Source organism: Aplidium turbinatum, chromosome 5 (genome assembly GCF_918807975.1).
Source record: "Aplidium turbinatum chromosome 5, kaAplTurb1.1, whole genome shotgun sequence".
Lineage (NCBI taxonomy): Eukaryota > Metazoa > Chordata > Ascidiacea > Aplousobranchia > Polyclinidae > Aplidium > Aplidium turbinatum.
Window position 1 is genome coordinate 38096865 of NC_137476.1, and position 25284 is coordinate 38122148.

The 25284-nt window shown below is 40.5% G+C and overlaps 1 protein-coding gene across 1 annotated transcript; it reads right to left on the minus strand.

Moving 5' to 3' along the window:
• Positions 1-2227: 2227 nt before the first annotated feature.
• Positions 2228-24942, minus strand: LOC145770010 (ATP-dependent translocase ABCB1-like). The gene is made up of 26 exons (XM_082581590.1): positions 24864-24942; positions 20394-20520; positions 19487-19686; positions 18927-19070; positions 18171-18275; positions 16876-17047; positions 15332-15456; positions 14591-14804; positions 13280-13462; positions 12980-13096; positions 12293-12505; positions 11870-12050; positions 11555-11785; positions 10616-10843; positions 10198-10376; positions 9406-9616; positions 9037-9186; positions 8844-8949; positions 8340-8480; positions 7133-7289; positions 6316-6513; positions 5771-5883; positions 5566-5659; positions 4666-4812; positions 4278-4447; positions 2228-3018 (listed from the first exon to the last, which is right to left on the minus strand). Exons 1-26 carry the CDS (start codon positions 24923-24925, stop codon positions 2979-2981), a joined length of 4008 nt encoding a protein of 1335 aa, XP_082437716.1. The 5' UTR covers positions 24926-24942; the 3' UTR covers positions 2228-2978.
• Between the last annotated feature and the right edge of the window lie 342 nt (positions 24943-25284).

A 25284-nucleotide genomic window follows, 5' to 3' on the forward strand; every position in this document is an offset into this window, starting at 1 on the left:
TCACTCCTGACAACATGTTTGAGTGTTGTGCATATTCTCCGGAATAGCTTCAGTCAACCTTCTTCTGTTCACGGTCAGTATGCAAAAGTTCAACGTTCAGGCTTTGGTGACGTTTGATGAATCGTTGGCTACACCGACTAAGCACCGCAGTGGAGTCATTATAAAAGAGATCAGGAGCCTGCTCCAGATCCAGAGCTGTTAGGCTATAAGTTACATCAGTGGTTCCAAATCCGGACCGAAAATGATGACGCATTTCTAAAATAAACATACTTTTAAAATTAAATTCAATGGTGTTTTCTTTGACACTGCCCCTCAAACTAACGAGAAATGTTAGAAACGGAGTCGTTATGGCAACCCTCCTTGTAGATAATTGGTCGTCGTCGTCTGAGCTTCTGGGGCCGAGGGTCTATCCTTTTACCACCCCAGATTCACGATGTTCCCGGACTACACTGGAAGGCTGCTAGAGAGCAGCCAGTCTTTAGTTTCATCATCCATGACGCGCAGACCTTCCACTCCGTTAGGTGGTTTGAAGATGGTACAGTCATTGATGATGTGGTCTGCTGTCTGTTCCTCGGCACCACATTCACAGGAGGAGGAAGAAGCCATTCCCCATTGGTGCATGGTTGAGCGGAAAAGCCCGACGCCCGTACAGAGACGGTTGAGGCGCACCCATGCCTGTCTCTGTAGTGTCAGGCCGATGGGGCGTGTGTCGGCGTCGGGGATGAATGAATGGAGTCTGGTGGTGCTTGACTTCCATTCAGAATTCCATTTATGGTCCGCCCAAGTAGCCGCGGAGATGTCTTGTTCATCAGCTTCGTTGATCAGAAGCCGAGCGGCTGGCACGAATGGGTGTCTTGATTTCAGTCGGCGGGGGTGCCCGTTTGGGAAGGCAGAGATCTTGTGGTGGAGAAGATGGTTAGGCTCCAGTGCCCGTCGACCGAGGGACAGAGTGGCTTCTTCGCGACGAAGCTCAGCAGGTTGGATGCAGATAATTGGTGGGTCACAGCAAAGCAGCTACGTAGTGTACATTTTTGTGCTATGTCTCTTGAACATTACTAGATAAAATCTTCAGATATTGCGTGATTTTATCATTTTCCTTTCATACTCTAGCTCAGTGGTTCTCAACCGATGCGCACTTTTTATTTCTCGCTTATGAAGAAGTAGACGGGAATGTTAAAGTGTCATTTTAAGGCCTGTTGTAGGTTGAACCACTACCCTCCTCTGGCCCCCTTTCCATCGCTTGTTGCAACTTTGAATAATCGACTGTTAGTAAATTCATTCCAGGGTTTATCAAAGTGAAGCCTCTGCCGTTGCACAAACCACGGATGACGGAGGCATGTTACGAAGCTCGACCGACACATAAAAACTTAGGAAGACAACTGAGGATACTTTAGCAACATGTGATGCAATACAGCAGGTTGCATGTAATGCAATAACAACTATAAAAAATATACTGATATCAAATATCTAAACTAGCCTATAAAATCTTTCCTTGAAAAAGTCCTTCTTGAAGAATTCTCCTATCTGGGGCCACTGTTCTATAGCTTTTAGCAACATCTACATACGCTTATTTAAGAATTCTCCCAGCTAGGACCACTGCTCTAGCCTCTCGGCTTGCCGGTGACTCATTGCGCATCACTTCACTTTCACAACACAAATGCCGAGTTGCGCATTATTTCACTCCGCTAGTAAAATTTTCAGTCCTTTTTACTGATTCGACATCTACATACGTTTATTTATTGTAGCCTAGTATAGTTTGTTGGTCTGTGCTGAAGCAATTTGCTTAGTAAATGCTTCGAAGTGTGACATGACTGGTCACTTCTCAACCACATTCTATAAATTTGTTAAAACTAACCAGAGTTTCTTGACCAGAATTGGAGTCGGAGCTGTTACAAATTTGTGATTCCAGCTCCAGCTCCAAAGCACTGCTCAGCCTCTTTTTAGAATGTTTTTGATGAAGAGTTATTCCATCCATTCGGTGCCGCTGAATGGAAAGCAGTCCTCAGAATGTGTTACTCAAGCGCACGCTCCGAACGTCGAACCTGCGCCGCTTGATCTTGAAGCTTCTTCGTTCACGAAGTCAAGCGCAAACCAACTGAGCTATCCGGACGGACAATTCGATTCGCTTCACTCCACGGCTGCGGGCTCCTACTCCGTAGCCTTGACAAGGTTTATTTGTAGTTATACATTTCAGAAACAACCATCTTATTCAGAATGCAACCAACAATGAACAACAATCACAAGTTTATTACACTAACAACTTCATGGTAAAAAGTAAGAAAATAAACACGAAAACAAAGAAACCTTTTCATGCGCAAACTGCACCTCAGTTTGTTCGAACTTTAACCATTTAAGATGTAGACCGATAAAGCATCAGGCGTCCAATTGGGAAGTGCAACGAAGCTAGAGTCATACAATAAGCCCACAACAATACAATGCATCGATTCTCATTGTTGTGCAACACGTAAGGCCTATGGTGGAAGATCCAAGTGCAAACTATAAGTCGTCAGTGCAAACATATTTGACTGAACCAGAGTCACACAGCACAAGCATAGAAACGAGTTGAAATTAGGTTTTATGAAAGCGCAAAAAAACAAAGCAATATTAAAACAGGTGAAGTTGACAGGGAAATGAATGAAGGTTAGATACTTACTGTACTTATGATAATATTATTGTCAGAAATAGTGCAATATCAAACTTAGGTTATCTCATTTGGCAGAAAAAATGGTGTATTCGCTTGACAAACGATGAAGTAGGTCCACTGGTGGTCGCATCTGGTCATTAAAAACCATTTGATACGTTTCTGATTCAAAGCGAAAAGATTAAACAAAAAAATGTTATAAATGGAAAGTGACCTTTTTTAAAATCATCATCGGATGGGATTGCGATATGCAGACTTGGATGCTCATTTGTGTTAAACCCAATCACTTAGAGTTTTTACTACAGTCCTGCATTCCCAGACTTTCAGCAAATCCCCATCACTCTTTGTCCTTCTCAGAAAGCTGGGCATTTACCAAACTGAAAAAAACATCAAAAATTAAGTTCTATAGCGCCGTCAAGCGGTGCAATTTAATTAAACACCTCATAGCGCCGGTACTACGACAGTTTATCGAACGACTATTAATCGAACAACAGTTAATCGAAACGACAATTTATCGAACGACAATTAATCGAAACGACTGTTTATCGAAACGACTGTTCATCGAACGAAAATTAATCGAACGACTAACCCTAACCCTAGATAAAATTTGTTTCGGGAGATTCGTCGTCCGATAAACTGTCGTTTCGATAAACAGTCGGTCGATGAACTGTCGTTTCGATGAATTGTCGTTAGACAAACTGTCGCTCGATTAACTGTCGTTCGATAAATTGTCTTTCGATAAATTGTCGCGTCACGATAGCGCCATCATATGGTTCTTCATATCATAAACAGCTGGACATTTTTTTGCATTCGATTACAGAGAATATTACTTGAGTGCGGAAGTCGCTTGATCAATCTACAGCAATACCAGTCTTTTTTAAATTAGATTAGAATATGATTAAAGCTATTTCAGTTTTTACATATTAGATTAGAATTAAAGCTACCCATGTTTTTACAAATTAGATCAGAATTTAAACTAGCTTAGAATCAGTTTGACGCCGTTGTCACATATCTTTTTCTATTTTGGATGGCTATTCCAATATGGCAACTCTGGATCAAAGTGTCATTCTGCCATCACAGCATCAAAATCACTACGTCACAATAAGCATTGTGATGTAGTAGGTGAATTGATGAATTAATCAAGTTTTGATAACTTTGCTGTTCAACAAGCGACAGAATAACACTTTGAGATTGATCGTTTTATGGCATTTTCCTTGCATAAGATTGATAAGAGCGCAGTTTCCTTTCATTGGCTAAAAAATAATGTTACACAAACTAGAATTTTTTAACAAAACCGAAGTTAGATTAGAACTACAATTAGAATAAACAAGGTTTTATCAAATAAGATTAAAATTATCGACTTTTCGCTCTAATTCCTCGAATTGGACAACTAGAATTCTAGTTGTCCAATTCTGAGCAATGCTGCAACAATTATGTTGGATTGACATCGGAATTAAACATAAAAGGTAGGAAAAATTTGTCAGCCAGTTGAAACATTGTTTGAAACAGTCGATTGTTTATTATATTTCATCGTTTGCAGAGACGAGTAAATATTTACTGAGATATCGCAGTCACTGCGGATATTGCAAATCGATGCAATTGAGGTGAAAAGCACAAGAAATAATAATTGGCAAACCTGAAATATGCTCCTTTCAAAGCTATGAGCTCATCATGCGTTCCAACCTCAACCACCACTCCATTGTCGATCACAGCTATCTGATCGGCGTTCCTCACTGTGGAAAGCCGGTGAGCGATGATGATGCTTGTTCTTCCTTCTCTGGCAGCATCCAGAGCGTCTTGTACGATCTGGGACAAACAAAATCTTGAACAAAGCGAACTATAATCTGAGAGAAGGCGCAAACACTTTGATGATAAAGCGCACAGAGCACAAATACAGGCGCGCATGAGGCTGTGGAACAAGAAGCGAAACAGCTACAAGCGAGATGTGGAGAATGGATGGTAACTTGTCATATTCACTTCCCAATAACATTTCCTCACAATATGAAAAGTAAGTTTGTCCTCACCCTTTCGCTCTCCGCATCCAAAGCGGATGTTGCTTCGTCAAGGAGGAGAATTTTTGGATTTCTTAAAAGAGCGCGCGCGATGGCGACTCTTTGCTTCTGTCCTCCTGACAATTGACCCCCTTTAGCTCCAACGCTTGTTTCGTAACCCTGAAAGTGATGTCATAATTAGAAAAGAACGAATTCATGGAAGTGATTGATTCTTCTTCTATCGAGTCTTCTAAAGTTTGTTGATACACCACAGATTGACACATTCTTCCGCAACGGAGTTGTACACTGACAGGTCCCACCTACTGCACCGGGTGGCAAGCCGAGGGCAAACAAGAAGGTGGTCCGCTGTTTGGGGCTGATTGAAAAGTGGTGATTGATTGAAAAGACAAATAGCAGAAGTTAACATCACCATTGGGCACAATTATCCGTCCTACTGACGTCATGAATGGAAAAGATAGATCTGCAGATGAAAAGCAAACAACTGAAGGACACGATATGTTGCTTAGATCTCCGAAGATTATTGGAAAGTTTGTGGGTGAAAAAGCTTATCACTTGTGATGAATGTCCCTGCAGACGAATCATCATCGTGGTGGTTGATGTAACGCCAACATTTAACGGAAGACCTTTGGCTCAAAAAGTGTTGCACTTTCCACAAAACTGTTTTTATTATCTTTTGAGTTCCGGGAAATTAACCACATAGGAAGTAATTTGTACAAGGGTGACACATCAAGCTAGAAACAAATTGCAGAAAGTATATTTGAAAAGAAGGCTTGTCTCATCGATGTAAATTCCCTCTAACGAATTCCCACTTCTGCTCATCTTCTGGAAGCTAAGATTAGAGCAACATGTTCGCAATGAGAAGCAAAACATTTGAAATTAAAGTTCAAAAAATCACAAAATGTTTCAACCAACATCCGGCAAGTCTGCGATGAAGTTGTGGATGTTGGCGTTCTTGGCAGCATCTTCCACCTCGGAGTGACTTGCATCTCTGCTGCAGTCTCCGTACCTTGGAAACACAAACCATGAATTGGTGACGTCACAAAGAAGCATTGGAAATGATTAATTTGTTGTTGTTCTTTTGAAACTTAGCAGCCAAGTAGGCTAACACCAGACCCACCGAATATTCTCCGCGATGCTTTGATCAAATAGAACAGGTTCTTGTGACACCAACCCCATCTGCTGACGTAGCCAGCCAATGTTGAGCTTCGAAATATCGTTTCCGTCCAAAGTCTGGAAGTTAAAACAAACTTTATTTGTTGTAGTTCTACTGGTAATGAAAGAATCTCTGAATGAAATCTTTTTCATCCACCAAATACGCTGCTCGCAAAGTCTTCAACGATGATGGTAAATGTCAAGGAAACTTTTCTAGGAAGATAATTTCATTCCTTATGTGTCAAAAGTACCTAACATTAACACGGCATGAACGTTGCAACAACGATAGTTTACGGTCCTTTTAACATTTGGATCTGTTTGTGACACAGTGTTGAGACATGGCGTAACTCTCCATCACAAACCAATCAAATGTAGTGATGTTATGACGTCATTCAATGAAAATTACTCAACCAACGCCATACGAGTATACCATGTTGACGTCAGAATTATATTCATCAGTTGATGTTTTTCAAAACATTATAATCATATAAGTAAAAATCAACAACTGACCACCGAGCCCTCCTCTGCGTCATAGAACCTCTCAATAAGTTGAACTGATGTTGACTTTCCACACCCAGACTGACCAACTAGAGCCAGTGTCTGTCCAGGCTTCACCGAGATGCTGCATCCTTTCAGGATGGGAATGTCCGGACGAGTTGGGTAGCGGAAGAACACCGATTCCAGTTTGATCTCACCCTTGCAATGATCCTGGAGGAAGAAAAGCATCTTGTGATCACAAGATAAATCATTGGTGGTTACCATAGATCAATGCCGAGACAAGAACGAAGTTCATTATTTGAATTAACTTTTAACTGTCAATGTCTAAAACTTCCTCAAGGCGTTTATATAGAGAAGTGATCAAACAAGATCTACAGTATATCAATATGAAACAATAAATATTTTTAATATGCTACTAAAAAGTGCTCAATGCCAAGCAAAAAATCCAAATAGAGCGAATTATATTAAATGCAGTTACTAGTGTCTAAAAAGCATTACAGGCTGTTTCACCCTTTAGTTGAGATCATCAGGTTTGTATTCAAATAGAATAAGCTTCTACAGGACATCATTAGGTGAACGATAGATTATATATCGATATATCAAAGGTCATCAAAGCCTCTACAACAGTGGCCTTTTCCTTAGTTTCTGGCAGACACTCAAGGAAAAGGAAATAGGGTTTGAATGATGGAATAATCATGCCATTCTTCATCTGCACTAACATTGTCTTTATTACAAAACAGCGACAGCAATTCACAACGCGATGAATGGGCATAACGTTATGAGGCATTGTTATTATTTCAATTGCAGATTATAGAAGTCCCTTCATTACCGGAGATATGCCTTCAGTGCTGTAGGAATCGATGTCCGGGACGCGATCGAATAGCGCGAACATTCGTTTGGACGAGAGGACGGCCTGGGCATAATCAGGGGCGAAAGAACTGTTTTGCCCAATTGCCATAGCCCCAAATATCACAGCCGTCAGTACTCTGGAAATGTCAAGTTAAAACGTGTCAGTCTAATACGCCTAATCAGTCCTGTGTTGGGTTCATAGTGCAAGTCGTGGAGTCGACGGCAATTCTCTGTTCTCCCAAACACAACTAAACCGAATTTTAAAAACTATTTCTATTTGAATATAACACTGAAGAAGCCTCCTTCACGAAGACGAAAGCTTTATCAATAAGTTAGGCAGGTTTCCGAACCTGGTTGGTTTCATTTACTTGTTTGAACAAAGTCACCAATTGTCCAATCTTGATGTGAAGAATAATCACAACACAGCAATATGACTATGTTGACGTCATATGCGCACCCACAAAATACTTGAATAGAATTCAAGTTAGACAAAATAAGATAATTAAAATCGTTACAGGAGCATTTGAAATGAAAACTAAATTACTGCCACTCTATCAAGAAAATGAAATACTAACTGTTAATTCTACTTATAAACTAGAAATAAGCAAATTTATGTACAAATTTTATAATAATAAACTACCGGAAAACTTCAAAACTTTCTTTACACATGTATCAGCTATTCATTCGTATAACACCCAACGTTCAAGCTCCAATTCACTTTATACTAAACAGGCAAATACCCAATTAGTTCAAAAAAGTTTAAAATGCATGGGAATCAAGGTATGGGACAGTTTACCTCAAAATATGAAAAAAAACATGAAAAAAGGCTTCAAATTTTTCAGTAAAATGTGCAAAAAACACTTCTTCAATAATCAAGAGCTATAAAAACGACATCCACTATCTGACTATGTTAATTGTTATTATTTTTTGTAGTATCTGTATTTGTTTTTTTTCTGTTCTTCCTTCCTTCTTCTTTTTTGTGTCAATTTGCTACAATATTTAAAAACGCAATACTTTCTTTCGTATAACTATTTGAATGAGAGAGTGCAGACTCGACGACCTCCTACGCCTTCAGGGCTACGGTCTTTCGCACTCTCTCATTGGATGCACACTGTCAGTTTTTGTTTTATGTATGTTTCGGCGTTACGCATCCAAACAAAAATAAAATGACCATCCATCCGACTCACTTGAACACGTTTTCAAAAGTCATTTCTTCCGTGATCACGAGTTCGACACCCAGTCTGAACACTGCTGCATATGCGAAGTAGATGACGCACTGCGAGTATCCGTACCCGAGTCCAATGATAACTGAGCGTTTTGTCGCTTTCCTGACGTCACAATGAATTCAATAAAGTCATGTGACCATTGGGCACATCCGGGTCATTCATTAGTTTCACTTGACGTTTTAAAAATAGTTTCCAATTGCCAACATTTACACTGATTTAGTTTCAATGTCTGTTTCTTGTAACTTTATCTCTAACAGGTTAACTTAGATTTATAATGAAGGCAGGATAACGTCATAATACGTTGCATATCACGTTTAATTATAATAAAAACTTCCACTGATGTCAAACCATCTTCAGTGGTAGACAACATTTTAAGTTGTGAACTGATTTATAACGTCCAATTGTGCACCATCACTGGTTCTAACTAATTGAAGAGAATAAACAAACAACAACTTTAAAAGTTACTTGAACGGAGCCTCCAACTTCTTCAAGTAATTCTCATACATGACCACTTCTTTAGTTAACGATGCCACCGTGCGGATGTTCTTTATCGCTTCAACGGCCACTTGTCCTAAAACGACGACGATGCAACACTCAGTGCAAATGAACTGGCAGTCAGACTTAAATCGCTCGAGCTCTGCATCATTCCGAATCCTACCTGCCTCCTCATAAGCTTCTTTTTCTCCTTCTTCCTGCCCAGTGAGCAGCTTGACCTCCAGGAATCCTCCAAGCACGAGGAATGGAATGAATGCCATGGTCAAGAGGGTGAGCTGCCATCCATACGCGAAAGATATGCCGAGTGCGACTCCTAACAAAACATGAACTTTTAAAACAATTCCAATGTGAGAATTCTGTTCCACCTCGTGAGGCCAGAAATATTTGAGCGATTCCAACACAAATTAAAACAAACACACATCAGTAAGTATTAGCACATTTTGTATTATTATTAGCTCACAGTAATAGCTCTCGAGTCCAAATATGAAAATCAATATTAAACAATTTGAAAATATGTGAGTGAAGAACCTACCAAGTGAACAGAAGTTCTTGACGATCAAACCCAGTCTGACGCCAGTGCTGCCTTGAACACGTGACGCGTCGGTAGCCAATCGGGTGCAGAGGGCGCCAGTGCTGTGCTTGTGGTCGTCGAAGTAAGCGATTTCCTGCCGGAGCATGGACGAGAACGCTTTCTTCCTCAATCGGAGTGTTAGTTCCACTCCGGATTTTGCAAAGAGAGTTCCCTGAATAATACATATGTCTATTGTCTATGGCACGCGAACAACGCTTTTCAAATAGTAACAGAGATATGTTGGATATGCTAGAGATGAGAGAGACCATAGACCAACTGGCAAGGGCAAATGGAGTAAGATGGTATGGACATGTGATAAGGAGGGAGGAAGGAAGTTTTCTTAGAAAGGCACTAGATCTAAAGGTGGATGGGAAGAGGAAACGCGGTCGTCCAAGAAGAACGTGGAAACAACAAGTGAAGGATGAGTTAAAAAAAAGTCGGACTGAAGGAGGAAGATGTAAGGGACAGGGTGAAATGGAGAAAAGGGATTAAGACAATTAAGCAAGCAAGCAGGATCCACTTGAAAGAAGTAAATCAACGCAAAGAAAGCTACTTTCTCAAATTTTTTTGATTTCTAGCAAACCACATCTTAGTCTCTTCCACTGACCACACGCGGTTTATTACAAGTTGAACCAATTTGTTTTATAGTTTCAAAGACTTCTGGAAACTTGCTACGCTATGTACTTATTAAAAACATACGTTCTGAATGCTTGTCAAATGAAAATTGGCTAAACATATTCATCATATTCTCACCTCGAGAATATAGGAGAAGAATCCGATTCCTCCAAGACCGAGGAAGAGGAGTCCGTACAAAGTCGCTCTGCTCAATTGTTCATCAGGACTGCTCAGCGTGAAGATGTTCAACACTTCCGCAAAAAGGATCGCGTTGACAGGATCGAGAGATCCGGCAAAAGCGGCGAAGATGCAACCAACTAAAATAGCGGTAAAAATTCAACTGATAGCCTATTATGACATCACAGTGAGATATTGGTCACAAATACGCAATCGATGACGGCAATTGCTTATTGATTGAATATTTATCGAAAGTCAAGTGGAGCTACTGCACAAATTAATCACTTAGCATCTTATCAAACGAAAATCAAATAAATCTTCAGCGGAATCAATAATTTCAACCCATCAAAATGATGTCATAAAAAGTTAATTATCTTACACGCCATGTAGGGCCACTCAGGTTTGTTCATTTTAATAACTCTCATGAAGCCAACATCAGGCAAGTCCTCTTCTTCATCTTCTTCTTCCTCTTTTTCGTCTTCTTTTTCTCCCATCCCAGTTGTCTTTTGTGATTGACGAGCCGAGGAAACCCTGTTAAATTTAGAACTGGATCGCTCGGATAGGGTCCTCTCTCTCACCATCTTCCCACTGCTGACTATCGCCACTTCTGAGGAGTACAAAGATGGTTTGCAACTTTACAGAAAGAATAAACAGACATAACTAAGCAACAACACTACATTTAACATTATAAAAACAAAAAACAACAAGCGAACGTTTTCGGCTATATGACTAGCCGAAAACGTTCGCTTGTTGTTTTTTGTTTTTATAATGTTAAATGTAGTGTTGTTGCTTAGTTATGTCTGTTGATGGTTTAAAAGAGTTACCTCTCTACCCAAATTGTATTACAGAAAGAAGATCATCAACCTGTTCATTCAACACTAGACAAAGTTTATCAATATTGTTTGCGAATGCAACTTTAACCGAATGCAACTTTAAGGTTGCAGAATTAAATGTAGCATTCTATCAGGTGCACGATCAAAACTTTTAAATAAATATAGGCCTACATCAAAACAAAAACCAAAACACTCAAAAACAAACACATAATTGCGCCCATCAGTTAGTGATGAGAGAAACAATAAAAAGTCAAAACTTGGCTATAGATGATCCCCCATTTCAAACGCACCGCACGTGGTGGCTGCCCATGATTGGCTGATACAAGATACGATGTAATCACTTTTGAATGGATGGCGTTCAATTGTGAGATTGTGTGGAAGAGAATCGAAGTGGACTCTCTTCCAAAAGGAGTTTATCCCAATCTAGAACTTACTTGAGGTATTTAAACAACTAATTTTACAAGGCATTAAATGAAGAAACTAACCATGATCTTGATCCAGATCAACATCCGACATGTGGTCTTCATCATCTTTGACTTCTCCCTCATCTTCTCTTCCGGCTTGCATGTTGATGAGGTTGGCGTACACTCCATCTTGGATCTTGAGGAGTTCATCATGAGATCCTTCTTCTATGACTCTTCCATCTTGGAATGCGATTATCTTGTCGGCATTCCGGATCGTGGATAACCGATGAGCGATGACAACAGTGGTGCGACCTGTGATGGAACAATTCATTGATAATTCATTGAAATTACGTCATCAAACTCTTTCTAAAATGATCCTAACAAGATGCATCTCACCTGCTGATGCCTTCTCCAACGCCGCTTGTACAATAGATTCACTCTCTGTGTCCAATGCGGATGTTGCTTCATCCAGGAGCAAGATCTTTGGATTCCTGGCAATTGCTCTTGCGATGGCAATTCTTTGCTTCTGTCCTCCGCTCATGTGTCCTCCTCCTTCTCCAACCAATGTCTCGAATTTCTATGAAAATTTTAGAGATGATGAAAAACGATGATAAGAATTTAACTGATGATGAAACGTTCATGTACAGTAGCCAATAACTTCCAATGGATAGCACGCAATTCACATGCTATCTAATTTGTGTCACAATGAAATGAAAATTATCGCTTTAAAACCAGCCTTCCTCAAATCAACACTCATTTGGCTTCTGAGCTGAAGCTTGAGGGTCAGCAAGTCTCTAATGATGTCACAGTGATATCTACCTGTGGAAATTTCATTATGAAGTCATAAGCATTCGCTTGCTTTGCTGCTTCGACTATTTCCTCTTCGGTTACTCCATCGCGCCCCCAGCGGATGTTTTCTGCAATCGTTGTAGCGAAAAGAACAGGCTCTTGCGAGACGACTCCAATCTGGTCTCTGTAGCGGCGAACGTTTAATGACTTCACGTTGCTATTGGCAACAAGCACGGAACCTTTCTGTATAAGAAGAGTCGGAGGATTAAAATCTAGAATTTTAGATAAAGCAACTACATCCTCATTAAACCTACCCACACTTCAAAAGCTGCATATTGCTTTTGATTTTCAAAATACTTTCCACAGACAAAGTGAAGTTTGTTTTGAAGCAATGGAATACTTCTGATTGAAACTAAGCTTACAATGAAGTCAAAACAAATCGGATTCAGAATTCAAGTTCGTACGGAATCGAACCAGCCTACCGTGCCCTGTTGTATCCCTGGATCGATTTTGTTCCATTGCCTACCGTTACCGCACTGGCAATGGCAGGTAACAACAACTCAGCATCTCAAACATTCCAAAAAATTAAGTGATGAAATGTCGGAATCTATTTGGTCTTTTATTTAACATCAGACTTGCGATTAGTTTTAAAACTACTGTAAATTTATGTCAATACCGCAACATTGAAACAACATATTAACACCGCAACCAACATACATTGACATCATAGAAGCGTTGGATGAGTTGGATGATTGTACTTTTACCGGAACCACTTTGACCGACAAGCGCCGTCGTCTTGCCGTGCTCGACCGTCAAACTCACTCCCTTCAAGACCTTCAAGTAAAATTTATAAATGACGGATTGCTGAGAAAAGTACTGTATTGGACATTGATATTATGACGTCATTTGAACTGGAAAGACTGTGTGTAAAAGCTACTTTGAAGGTTTGTAGATAACTTTACTTGGCAGAACGGTATCTGCCATGTTTTAATTTTACAAAGCATGTCAGTATCTCACCTCCACCTCAGGTCGGGATGGGTACGAGAACTCGACCTCTTGGAACCTAACTTCTCCACTGGAATCGCTGGGAGAGTCGCCACTGTCGGAGAAGATATCGATGTTTGGAACTCGATCGATGACCTCAAAGATCTTAGCTCCAGCCGCTTTTGCTTCGGAGAATGCTCCAGCGCTGCTACCAACCTGCACGTACAGATCTCTGTGATCATCAGTTCATCACCATAGACATAATGTTCACAGTTGCGGTGTGCTGGCAAGTGGCAGGACACACACAGTGAATCTGGCAACCAAAAGTCTTCTCGGATGATTGGGTGGACTATAAATGGAGATCAGACCCAGACCGAAACCCTAACAAAACAAAGATCCTCTCTTTTATACCCCACTCCGACACCCTGCCCATCGGCCTGTTGCTATAAAGACAGGCTCACGTGCAGCCTCAACCGTCATAATACACAACACAAGGCATCCGGCCTTTCGGCCATATTCAAGCGTGCACCAAAGAAAAGCGACATCTTCATCTTCGTGCAATCTTTTAAGAACAGAATCGTACCACCAACGATCGACTATGGGAATCTTTATCCTCGGACTGGGAAAGTTTCTTTGAGAGCTTAATCCTGGCAGTTTCGCATACTTGTAGAGGCTTTGAACCTCTGACGCAGGCCCAGTGAGCGAGTTTGACAGAGTGAAGTTTCAGCTTGTGAAAATGTTGTTGTCTGTAAATTATTCCATCCAGTAAGTGCTGCTGAATGAAGAGCTGTCCTTGAAATGCGTTGCTCAAGCGCACGCCCCGAGAGTCGAACCAGCATCACTTGATCTTGTAGTTTCTTTCATTCACTTTTTATCGTACGATTTTCCATCCACTAAGTGAAGCGGAAAGTGTATGTCTTAGATCGTACAATCTGGATGGTGAAAGAGTAACAGCCTCTGTCCTTGAGGCCCAATGACAAAGCGGGATACAATGTCTTCGTTGCGTAACTGTCGGTGTTTGTCTACGGTCATTATCACCTGTACATGGAATATATTTGCAGTACGTTAGTCAAAGGTAGAACACTTTGCAAAGAGAATTATTTCGCTCCGTAACCAATGAAGTCTCGGTCTCCATGCCGAGCTACCAAAGCAACGACATACTGTAGAATGAAATCCAATTTAACTTGCTAGGATAGACAAAGGATTAAAACGTTACATTATAACAAGAAATTGAAGGGAGGCTTTCCACGTTGGGATCCGCCGTAATACGAGTTCAGAACTAATGCACACTGGTGTTGTTTATCTGACTCCCTTCTCAAAACGTTCAAGCATACACATTCTTACCGTCCCAAGGGAGAAAGCTGCTATGAGAATCCCAAAGAAGCACGTCGTAAGATTCCCGATTGTAATCTCTCCAGCTATGACCAAAGTGGTGCCGTACCAGAACGCTAACCCGTACATGCCAAATATGGTCAGATAGAGCAACCCAATACTGAATCCCCCCATGAACCCACTTCGGATCCCAACCTTCTTTGCCTCCCCAAGATGATCATAGTACCTGAAAATTAAGACTAGTTAAAAATCTTAATATTAGACAAAGAGAATTAGACATCCTTCATTTTGTTAATATTTGATAGAACAACGAGTCGATAGGCCTGCTTGAGAGGTTATTGCGTCAATGCAGCAATAAAATAGCTTTAACGATAAGAAATCTTGAGTTTATTGTTGAACTGTTGCTCAGCAGAAAAAAACGCAGAAACTTATTTCTATTAAAACTTATTACCAAGCCCTGGTAGTTTGTACTACGAGTATTTCATCTTCAAGGAACACCTTATCAACTAAAATATCAAAAACACCGAATATTACTTCCAATAAAAAATTTGTTGTGTAAACCATAAAACCTATCAGGCCATCTGCCCAGTGCTACTCATGCCATTATCCTACTTGCGTTAGAGATGCGTGTTCAACCACACAGGTATGGTACAACAAATTACGATCTTTTTGAAGCGTGAATTACTGATGTGGAATCAATTTATAATTACATGGGTAAGACTAAGAGAGTAGTTTTATTTCCAACCCACCGACCTGTCTACTTCTTTGCGTTGGCATCCGAAAGCCACCACAGTCCGAATGGACGATATCGCTTCCTCAGCGATTGCGCCAGCTTTTGCGTACGCCGCCAGCTCTTTTTTGGTAAAAATGGCAGAAACCTTGGATGGAAAAGTTACTTTAAAAACATGTGAATGTAGCGATTGCATTGCTCAACTTCATTACCATAGAGTTGTGTTTGCTACACCACTGCCGGTCGTTTGTTGAGGAATTGTTGCTGTTAACTGTACACGTGTTTATAATCTGCAGGTCGCTGTACCAGATGTACTGGGTTTTTTTTTTTAGGTCATTTATCGGTCATTGATCGATTTTTTACTAAAATGTCCGAAAAATATAATAGTCAATTGACTATATATGACCAAAATGACTAAAAATGACCCAAATAAATAAAATTGACCGAATTTTTCAAGTCATTTCGGAAAAATGACCGAAAATTCTCAGCAAAAAAAAAAACAGGGATGGAGTGTTTTAACTGGTAGACACCTTAAAGGTACAAAAATATGGAAAATTAGGCTGAAAAATAGGCTGACTGTCAGACAGGAATTGATTCTTGTTTTCAACTTTGTTTGGTAATTAAAGAAAAATAATAATGACGCTGTGAGAATCGACCACGTCACCACAATGACTATCTCCCATAGCAACACACCAATCTGCAGCTACCAAATCGCTCGTTTAATTTATTTCATATCGGAAAGATGCACGTAGTTGCTGCAGCGACCTGCAGATTTTAAATACGCCAACCGCGTACCGACATACTGACTTACACACATAATCTAGCTAATCAATGGGCGAATACGCGTCTCTAACATCGATCCACCAAAGTGCAGTAATACATTGCTTAATTTGAAGGCTAGAAGATTTCAATACTTTCACATGAACTGTTTTTCTTAGACGTACCAAGTAGGCCTATGGAACTGGGTTTCGTTCTAGAACTTTTAGGTAAGCTTGTAGTCTAGTTTTGTTGGTCATTACTAATCATTCCAGACTACCAGCTTTGAGCTGATATGACGTGCAACATTGGATGCTATAATAGAGTACGGACAGTACATCGCATCGCGACCTAACGAGCCGCATTTTAACAGCGCTGATGAGTCTGTCTTGTAGGTTGTTTTATTGTTGGTAATGAAATAATTTATAATGAAAAAGGAATCTTAAAAGCGTCAGCCACCTCTTCTTAACAATGTTTTTTTTAAATCTGTATCGTCTATTCCACATTGGAATCTGCAGACCTGGTGAAAGTTGAATCGACTTTTGAAAGTTTGTATGAAGTGGTCAGATCATCACAGATTCCACAGAACGCAACAAATATGCTTTGTACAAATAATGTGCCGTCTTTAATAAGCAGAAAATGTTTCCATTGTTTATTGCCATGGTGACAAGGACAATCGCAAAATGTTCGTGTCATCGAACTGTTCTGATTCCAAAATGATTTCTTTTTCAACAGACAAGCTTGCTCCCATAAGTCCCGTTCTATGACCATTCCAGATTAGAATCATAACTTAAACACCCTTCTCACTCACCGTTAGAAGCAGAGCGGAGGCAAGTCCTATCAAAGGGGCGACCGACAGTGTGACCAGGCCCAGCTTCCAAGAGTAGACCAGGCCCACAATGAGGCCAGAGATGCACATGCTCAAGTACTGGATGGTGGTCGACACTTTCTCAGCGATGCCATCTTTTACTTTGTTGACGTCACTGGTTATAACAAAAGCAGCCTGATTATTTTATCATCATTATGATCATCATTTGGTTGTCAGCAAATGAAAATTTCTCCAGGAGGTTTAGTGGATTCAGTATGAACCGGAAGTGTCGTCACGGATGTTAAATCTCAAAATATTTTTACTTTTGTTAATGAAATCAATTACAGTTTAATTAATGATCACTACTGTATAAATCAGAGGTGGAAAAACTATGGGCTCAGACAATATTCTGTGTGGCCCGCGATAGCCAGAAGCAATAATATAGAAAAATAATATTAAAATTGCTTGAAAATTTTAATTACTACTATAATTTAATTAAACTTCTTCTTCATATATTTCATCTTGAAGAAGACAAAAAATTCGGCACGACCAACTTCATGTCTGATTTTGACAAGTTGGTTAATAACTCTGACCAACTGCACAATTCTCATTAATTATACATGCGGGTTGTATTCAAATAAATAATTGAGACAAACGTTTTGTAAATATTTTATGTAATATATAAAATATCCATTTCTCTAGTCACTTTAAAATTTAAGAAAAGCTTGTGTTTTGACTATTTTAGATTTTATGTTTTGGCTTATAATCTTAATTATACTGTAGTGCGGCCCTCGAACAAATTCCGATTCTGAATGCGGCTCTTGAGATAAAAAGTTTGCCTACCCCTCGTATAAACGATTCAAAAAAAATTCTGGCGCTTTTACCAGATACGAACCTTTGCTCGTGCATCACTTGAACACATGCCAGCGCCTTCCCAGGGTTGCCATAAACAAAAATAGATCACTCTCAATACTGCCCATTGGTTTTATGTAACCTATGCCCCTTAGTTACCACATGGTCCTTAATAACTTCATAGTGACCTATCACCTTCTACGACCCAATACACCTCAGAACCTCCATTCTCTTCTGTGACCTCACGTTCTTGTCAACCCAGCCATTCTCCCCTGTAGCTTCACGCTTCTTTGTAACCTCATACCCAAATGTGACTCTTAATCTGTCACCACATACCCGTTTGTCACCACATGCCTTTTTGTCACCACATGCCTCTTTGTCACCACATGGCTCTTTGTCACCCCATATGCCCCTCTGTCACCCCACGCCCCCAGTCATCCACTCACCCGTTAAGTCTCACGCTCAGCTCTCCGGACGACGTGACGTCATGAAAGCCGGTATCTTGCCGAAGGATCGCGTAGAAATATTCCGAACGAAGACGTTTTATTTGCCTGTGAGCAAATAATAGCCTGTTCAAACTTGACAATGGAATCGATATCTGCTTACTTAAACAATAAATAATTCAATGACCAGATCACCTGATGTGATCAGTTCCACTAATGCATTCTGCTTCCAACAAAAAGAAGCGATTTGGAATTTTTATTTGATGTACAGTAGAAAATACCAATGACATTGTATTGTAGCACATGATGGTTAGGTTTTATTTAAGTTCATGAGCACCAACGGCATGGGTTGGATTAAGTGAACGTGGTGGCAAGGACGTGTCTTGTTCCTCGCACTGGAGTGCACACAGTGAGCTTTGAACACACAACGTTGTGAAAGGTTTACAGGCGTTCTTACTCTTCACATCCACATCCAACAAAATGTTCAACATGTATTCACAATCTGTATCTTCACTGGCAAGGCTTGTGACGTTGGTTGTGGCTTGTGACGTCGTGTGACGTTGGCTGTGGCTTGTGACGTCGGATGAGTTAAGTGTCAAGTGAAATAGCCAGAATCAATCAATCAAACCAAAGTTTCATTGACCTCAACTTAGAGAATTTACCAAATCATTTCTTTGTTGCTTTTCGTGAATAGTGAACATGCAACCTTCAGCAAAACAACAAAATAAGTCTACAGGCATACAGTATCTTTACACCTACCTTGCGGCCTGCATGGACCAGCAGCCGGTCTGCAAGGAGGCCAGGACCAGTACAGCAACAGCAATGTACACGAAATACAAGACAAACTGGACGGCGTTTCCACGGAAGGCTTGAAGTTCTGGAAGGATCTGTTCATTCCATTGTCTGCATAGATCAATGAATCATTCAGGTGCACGGAGGATTATCTCATTTTTTACTCCATTTAAAATCAAACGTGCAAACGAAAACTTGAAGTAGTATTCTTATTTTAGGAGAAGTCATAACTTTATTTAGAATCAAATCTCGATCGAAACACAAATCCGAATATCAACGCGTGGAAGACCAACGTGATATGAAATGTCTTTTGATTCCAAGAAACGTTCTTAAGGTCTATCAAATCAAGATGCTGTCAACAACACATCTTCAACCTTCCAATGAAATCTACCAGTTTGTATGAATCATGTAAAGACGATCGTAGGAGGCAGCAGGGAATCCCGAGGAAATTTTTATTGGCCTATGCATTCCCACTGCACATGATTCCCACCTTGAAACATGATGACGTAACAAAGCAAGATGCTTACGTCTCGGTCAGGTTGGTCAGGTTTGCAGCGACGCAAGTGGCCCAGTCCAGGTTGCATTGTTGGTAGCGCCCGTACGTAGTGAAATCGGTGGTCAGTTCCCCAAAAACGATGAAGAGCGCAGGAAGTCCAGCCCCATGGATCATCCCAGCCAACGTTCCGACCACGATCAGGAAGTAGTCAAAACCGCTCGCGTACCGGAACTGAAATGAGAAGTTGCCATGACGTCATTAACAACGCTGGATGAAATAAAGTCACAAAAATCGTTTGCGGTTGACGTATTTGTCGCAAAGTTTTGTTTAATGCGATGATTTAGTTTCAGACCACAACCTCAAGGCTCGACACCAGGTCCACATTTATCCGAAATCTTTTACAGGAGTGGTAGATGGCAAGAAAGGGATAAGAAAATGACTAAAGTTTCAAATACAGCAAAAGACGGTTGCAACGTAGATTTGTATCAGTAAAGTAACGAACCAAATTAACAAGCCGTAGATGGGGGGAAACTTGGTGAGGCATCAGATGAAAAACTAGAGGAGCATTTGATGAGCAAGTAGAAACAAAGCAACATTGCAAACAATTGACACGAACCATTGTTTGGTCATACAAGAAACAATTTGGGTGCATTGTTTCTAATAATGGTCAATACGCCTTGATGTGGGCGCCTCTGGAAGGGTAAGAGCTCTTCTTGCAGCCTGAACTAATTGCGGGGCTCAAGGGCGAGAAGCAAAGAACCATGCCACGTCACAAAACAATCGAACTCAGCAAACAATGTTTGCAGACAACATGGTCGAGACTTCTCAATTGAATTTGTATTATTGTGTCAATCCTCTAAAGTCTAAAACAATAAGTAGGCTAAGAATCTTTTGCAATGATAAGGGACAAATCCAAAAAATATTCCATAATTTCTTACCAGCTTCCGATACGGGACAGAAGGCACATCCGCTTTTTTGGTCTTTTCACTTGTCTCTGAACCTTCGTCCTCTAATTTCTTGTTTATTCCTTTGGTGTAACCATTTCCTTCAACTGCTGCTCCATTGCTGTAATCATATAAATAATTCATAAGTTATTGTTGCAAACTTGATGAAGAGTGATCGCGGGGCGAAGTCTTCTATGTTGTCATAACACAGGTGTTCCTACAGTGCGTTCAAAAAGCGGTTCACTCCACAATAGTGGACTCGTCTGCATTTAGTGATGGTGATGATGCTAAGTGATTATACCAGTAGCGTGGTTAAGGGTCCATTATGTAGCTTTGCTTCTTTCAGCCAGCTTGAATTCGTCAAATATTGATGACGTGTTATGTGGGCGGTGCCGGTTAAAATGGGGGTACAGGCCACGGACAACAAACCGGCCGTTTTTGCAGACGTTGAATCAATCTAAAAGAACTGATTTGTTGTCTGGGATAGATTCGGTTCATCAACAATTTGTTTGTTTTTTGAGTCTCACTCACTCCAACTGGGAACCTTCTGCAATGCTACAACCTTACCGCCCTGTAGCCCACCACCTTGTGCAAATGTATCTGACATTGCCTCACCAAAATAAATCTTGATTCCTTAGCACGAAACTTGAAAGGTGAAAGCTGTGATGCTCAGAAAAGTACCTTCCATTTTGCAGCTTGAAAAGGCCAATCAAGCAGGGTTCACACGGCTTATCAAAAACTATTTTCTTAAAAAGTACCTGTTGGTTATTGTTGCCTGGAATTCAATTTGAACGAATTCAATTTGTAGAAATGACGTCACTGAAAGTTTTGAATCAGTTTTTCCTTGGTGTGATCTTGTTGAAGTTGATATGCCTCAGAAGTTTGGAAAGTGTTTGAGCTCGAGATGAACTTTGTGGTGACGTTGCACAGGCGGATCCATCGAGCGTCTCTGCCACAAACTTGTCGGTGGGAAATAAAGTTTGGTCAAAAGATTTTTCGAACCATGAAAAAAGATTCGATTTGTGCTGGAGTTGCAACAGAATCGATATTCGCAAAGTAGCCACAACTCGGCATATCTGATGACGTGATAACGAGCTGTTTCTTACAATGTTACGTCATGTTTCAAAGTTGACGTCATGCAATTGAAGAAAAATCCCTAGAAAAGATCAAAATTTGTGCAATGAATTTGCTAGTGGCTGTGGATTAGCATTGGTCACATCAAGTTAAATCGTTGTAGAAAAATCACAATTGTTGATTTCTCGTAGAGCTACGCGCGGTGCTTCATCAAATATGCATCGAATAGTTTGTCAAAACTTTCTTCATTCAATGTCAGCGTCACGCTTCAGCAGATTCACGGGGGTGTTTGTTTGTTTGTTTATCTTTATCCTGCATTGCGGGAAAGCGGACTTGAGCGCTATGCTTCGGTGTACGCCTTCCGACGTACACCTGACCCACGCTGCAGCCGACGGCAATGTCTGTTTCCGGTTGTCTACCAAATTTAAGTCATAAGTATAGTCATCATCATGATGATGATGATGACTATACTTATGACTTAAATTTGGTACTACTCATTACTTGAAATCGATCACTGGGTAGAGGCAATTATCGTAAAGTTTCTTGCCCAGAGAAACAACAGCAAGTGCAGGTGGCTGGAGTCGAACATGCAGGCTTTCGACTGTGAGCCCAACGCGCTAACCACTCGCCATTGCTGCTTGCGTGCAAGAGAAGCAGCCAGTGCCGATTCTATGCAAGTGTTTTCACATTGATTGAACGCATCCAAGCGATCATCTACGGTAGTCAGGGATGACATGGCCGTTTAACCGTGACGTAGTGAAAATGGTAAATAAAAACGTAAACCATGACTCGCTCGACGTTGCATCAATGTAATTGAGCGCCAGGGAAACAGCTTATGTTTAGTCATCGTTCGATCAAGTGAAGCGAAGTATCAGGTTTCGTCACAATACAACCGCGTCACTGACGATAAGCGACCTAACAAACGCCTCGTCAGGTTGGGAACAAGAGCAGACCTTGGTAACGTAAAGCTGCAGAGAAAAAATCTTTTGATCTTCGTCTTTACGACAACATATTATAGTAATTAAAGGAATATATGCTGACGTCTCCCAACCTCTGTTCTGGTTCCTCGATGCTATTGAGGATGAAAAGTTACACAAGGATCCTTCATTTAGGATGCAACTGGACGATTAAACATAAGAAATAAACAAAATCAGTCAGATTCGGAAGCTTGTATAATTTATAGACAAACCTGTCGCCACGTCAAGAAGGTTTCTTTGATTCTATTTGATGAAGATACTGAAGAAGCCGCCTTTATGGTGGAGAAAGCTTTATCAATAATTTATACAAGTTTCCAAACCTGACTAATTTTGTTTACTTGTAACATACAGTTCAATGGCAAACCACTTCATTCACGACCCGGTTGAGAAACCTGCGCAGAATCGAACGAGACTGCAACGTCACCATCGTAAAAACGTAGAAATAAGCTCATGACTTACAGTGACACCGAACCTGTTGCAAGACTTGTCCCATGACAATGATCCCATGACCAGTTCACACCACAATGTTGTTTCTCCTAACTAGAACCACAAGACATATCCGGCCGCTTGGGTAAACAATATGGATCGTAGACATAAACACAAAGCAAAGAATTCATTGAACAGAATTCTTTAAAATTCTTCACAATTCTCCTACTTTTGAAGTGAGAAAAGCAACAAATGTTATACTCCGTGGCACATCCAAGGGGTGGCGATAGCCCCCCTAAAAACATAGAAAAGTTGCTTTATTCCTGGTGAATTTGGAAGGTCAGATTAGTGTACACCTCCACATCATTGTGTTGTGTTGAAATCGCCCAACCCCCTCTTTCTGAGGCTATTCGCTGGATCTACCCCTCATTATACTTAACCTCATCACCAATTACAACTTTTCCTGCGAAACATGAACACCGGAACAAACAGAAGACGAATTGTTGACCCGTTTAAATTATGTTGTTGGAGAAGGAGGCAGCATGTTTCTTGCACAGCAAAAGTAACAAGTGAGCAAATGTTTGATCAAATTAAATCAGATGTTTTCCTGGAAGGTGGAGTGATCAAGCAGGAGCTTTCATATGTTGGCCTTGGCCACGTTGTGTGAAGCACATTGCTGGAAAAAGACATCAAGCTTAGTCCGGTGAGCGGAGGAAGAGGAAAGGTTCACCCTAAAAACGAGATGAATCGATACTGTAACGGCAGCGGGATGAGAGGAGAAGAGCTGAAGGAAGTTGTGAAGAATCGAAAGCTGTGGGGTGAATTAGTCATGGGGTGGCACAACCGACAATAGATGAACAAACAATCGTCAAGTGTGACAAACCTTTTATCCCGTGATCGTGGTAGAATGTCCACGACAAGTCGCTTATCAGTCACGTGGTCAGGTCGACTAACGGGCAAATCTTTTTATAGCTACAATAAAACAAACCCTTTTGTAGATTGTTTGATATGTTTGTGAGGTAACAAAACCTTTTGTCTGCAGCATAAAGGATATGAAGCAAGAAAAAGTAGAAATTACATTGTTTTGCATTCGAATAACGTTAAAAGAACCAGTCAAAAAGTGCACCCGAACAAAACTTTGAAGTCTTTTGTTACAGATCTGAACAAACCGAGTAAATGGATACGGCACTCCTATGTTTGTTACCAATGCATTATCAACGTTACTTGTACGTTACTAGCCAGCCAGTAAACAGCGTTAGAGTGCAAGCGTAAAAATATTATCACTTTCACAGCAAACAATAGTAAAAATTGAAACAATAGCAATGACGTCACAGACAGTGGCAGATGACTCTGACCATGATCCTGATAATTCTCGTTTCCAGCAGCATCACACTATTGTTGGAAACCCTTTTAACTTTTCGTCAAACAGGTTTCAATAGACGCTTTTTCAACACAAAAAAAAACAGATGCTAAAATGACAGTTATAGGTATGAGATGCTGTGCCCTCCTGTTAATCGCGTGCTTGAAAGTGGAAGATCGGCTTTTTTAAACTTTTATAACTTAATCAGTCTGAACCGTTCAACCACTAGGCACAAGACAGAGTACGATAAACCATTTCAAAAAATCGTTCTGCAAGTCGAGGCAGTGTGAGTTTGTGTGGCTGAGGAAGAATGCGCCAGTTCACGAGCCAATGTTGGCGATGTTTCAGGTGGACCCATTGACAATTAATCACAAACCAGATAATATGTGATCCCGTCCACCAAGGCACGCGTACCTTTTGGTTCATTTGGCAGGATGGCACAGTTTTTGTCATTCACAAAAGAAACACAATCACACAAACTAATGCACAACTCCAACACACTGATATCTTAATGATTGTTGTGTGCTACATGGAAAGAGTTGTGAACGGAATGTTCAAATTTAGAGATCTAGTCCAAAATTAAACAGCTTTGATAACCAAAACAAACACAAGTGCGTAGCAGCTCACCTCTTCCCGTTCTGATTGGATTTCATGACGAAACCATCTGCTTCATCTTTTTTTGAAACCATATTAACTAAAACAATAAAAATCCCTGCAACAGAAATTATAATCACAGTGAAAGGAGCGCATCCCGACGTTATTGTTTGTTTGTTGGGCAATGTGTGCTTCCCAGGACTAACCTTGAAGCGTCTTTAGTTACAATCAACTTCTGGAGCTTTAAAGGAGTCCTCCTCCTCATTTTTCGAACGCAATTAGTTTAAACCGCGACTCCGAGAACAGAGTGCTCAGCGATGGAAAACGACGTTGGGAAAGTACCTGAGCACCCTACACTTCCTAGTGCTGAGTGCCAAGTCTGTATTTTTTGATTTAGTTTCCAATTAAATTCGTTGTAAAGAATTTTGTTTCAAAACTTATTATTTATTTGCAT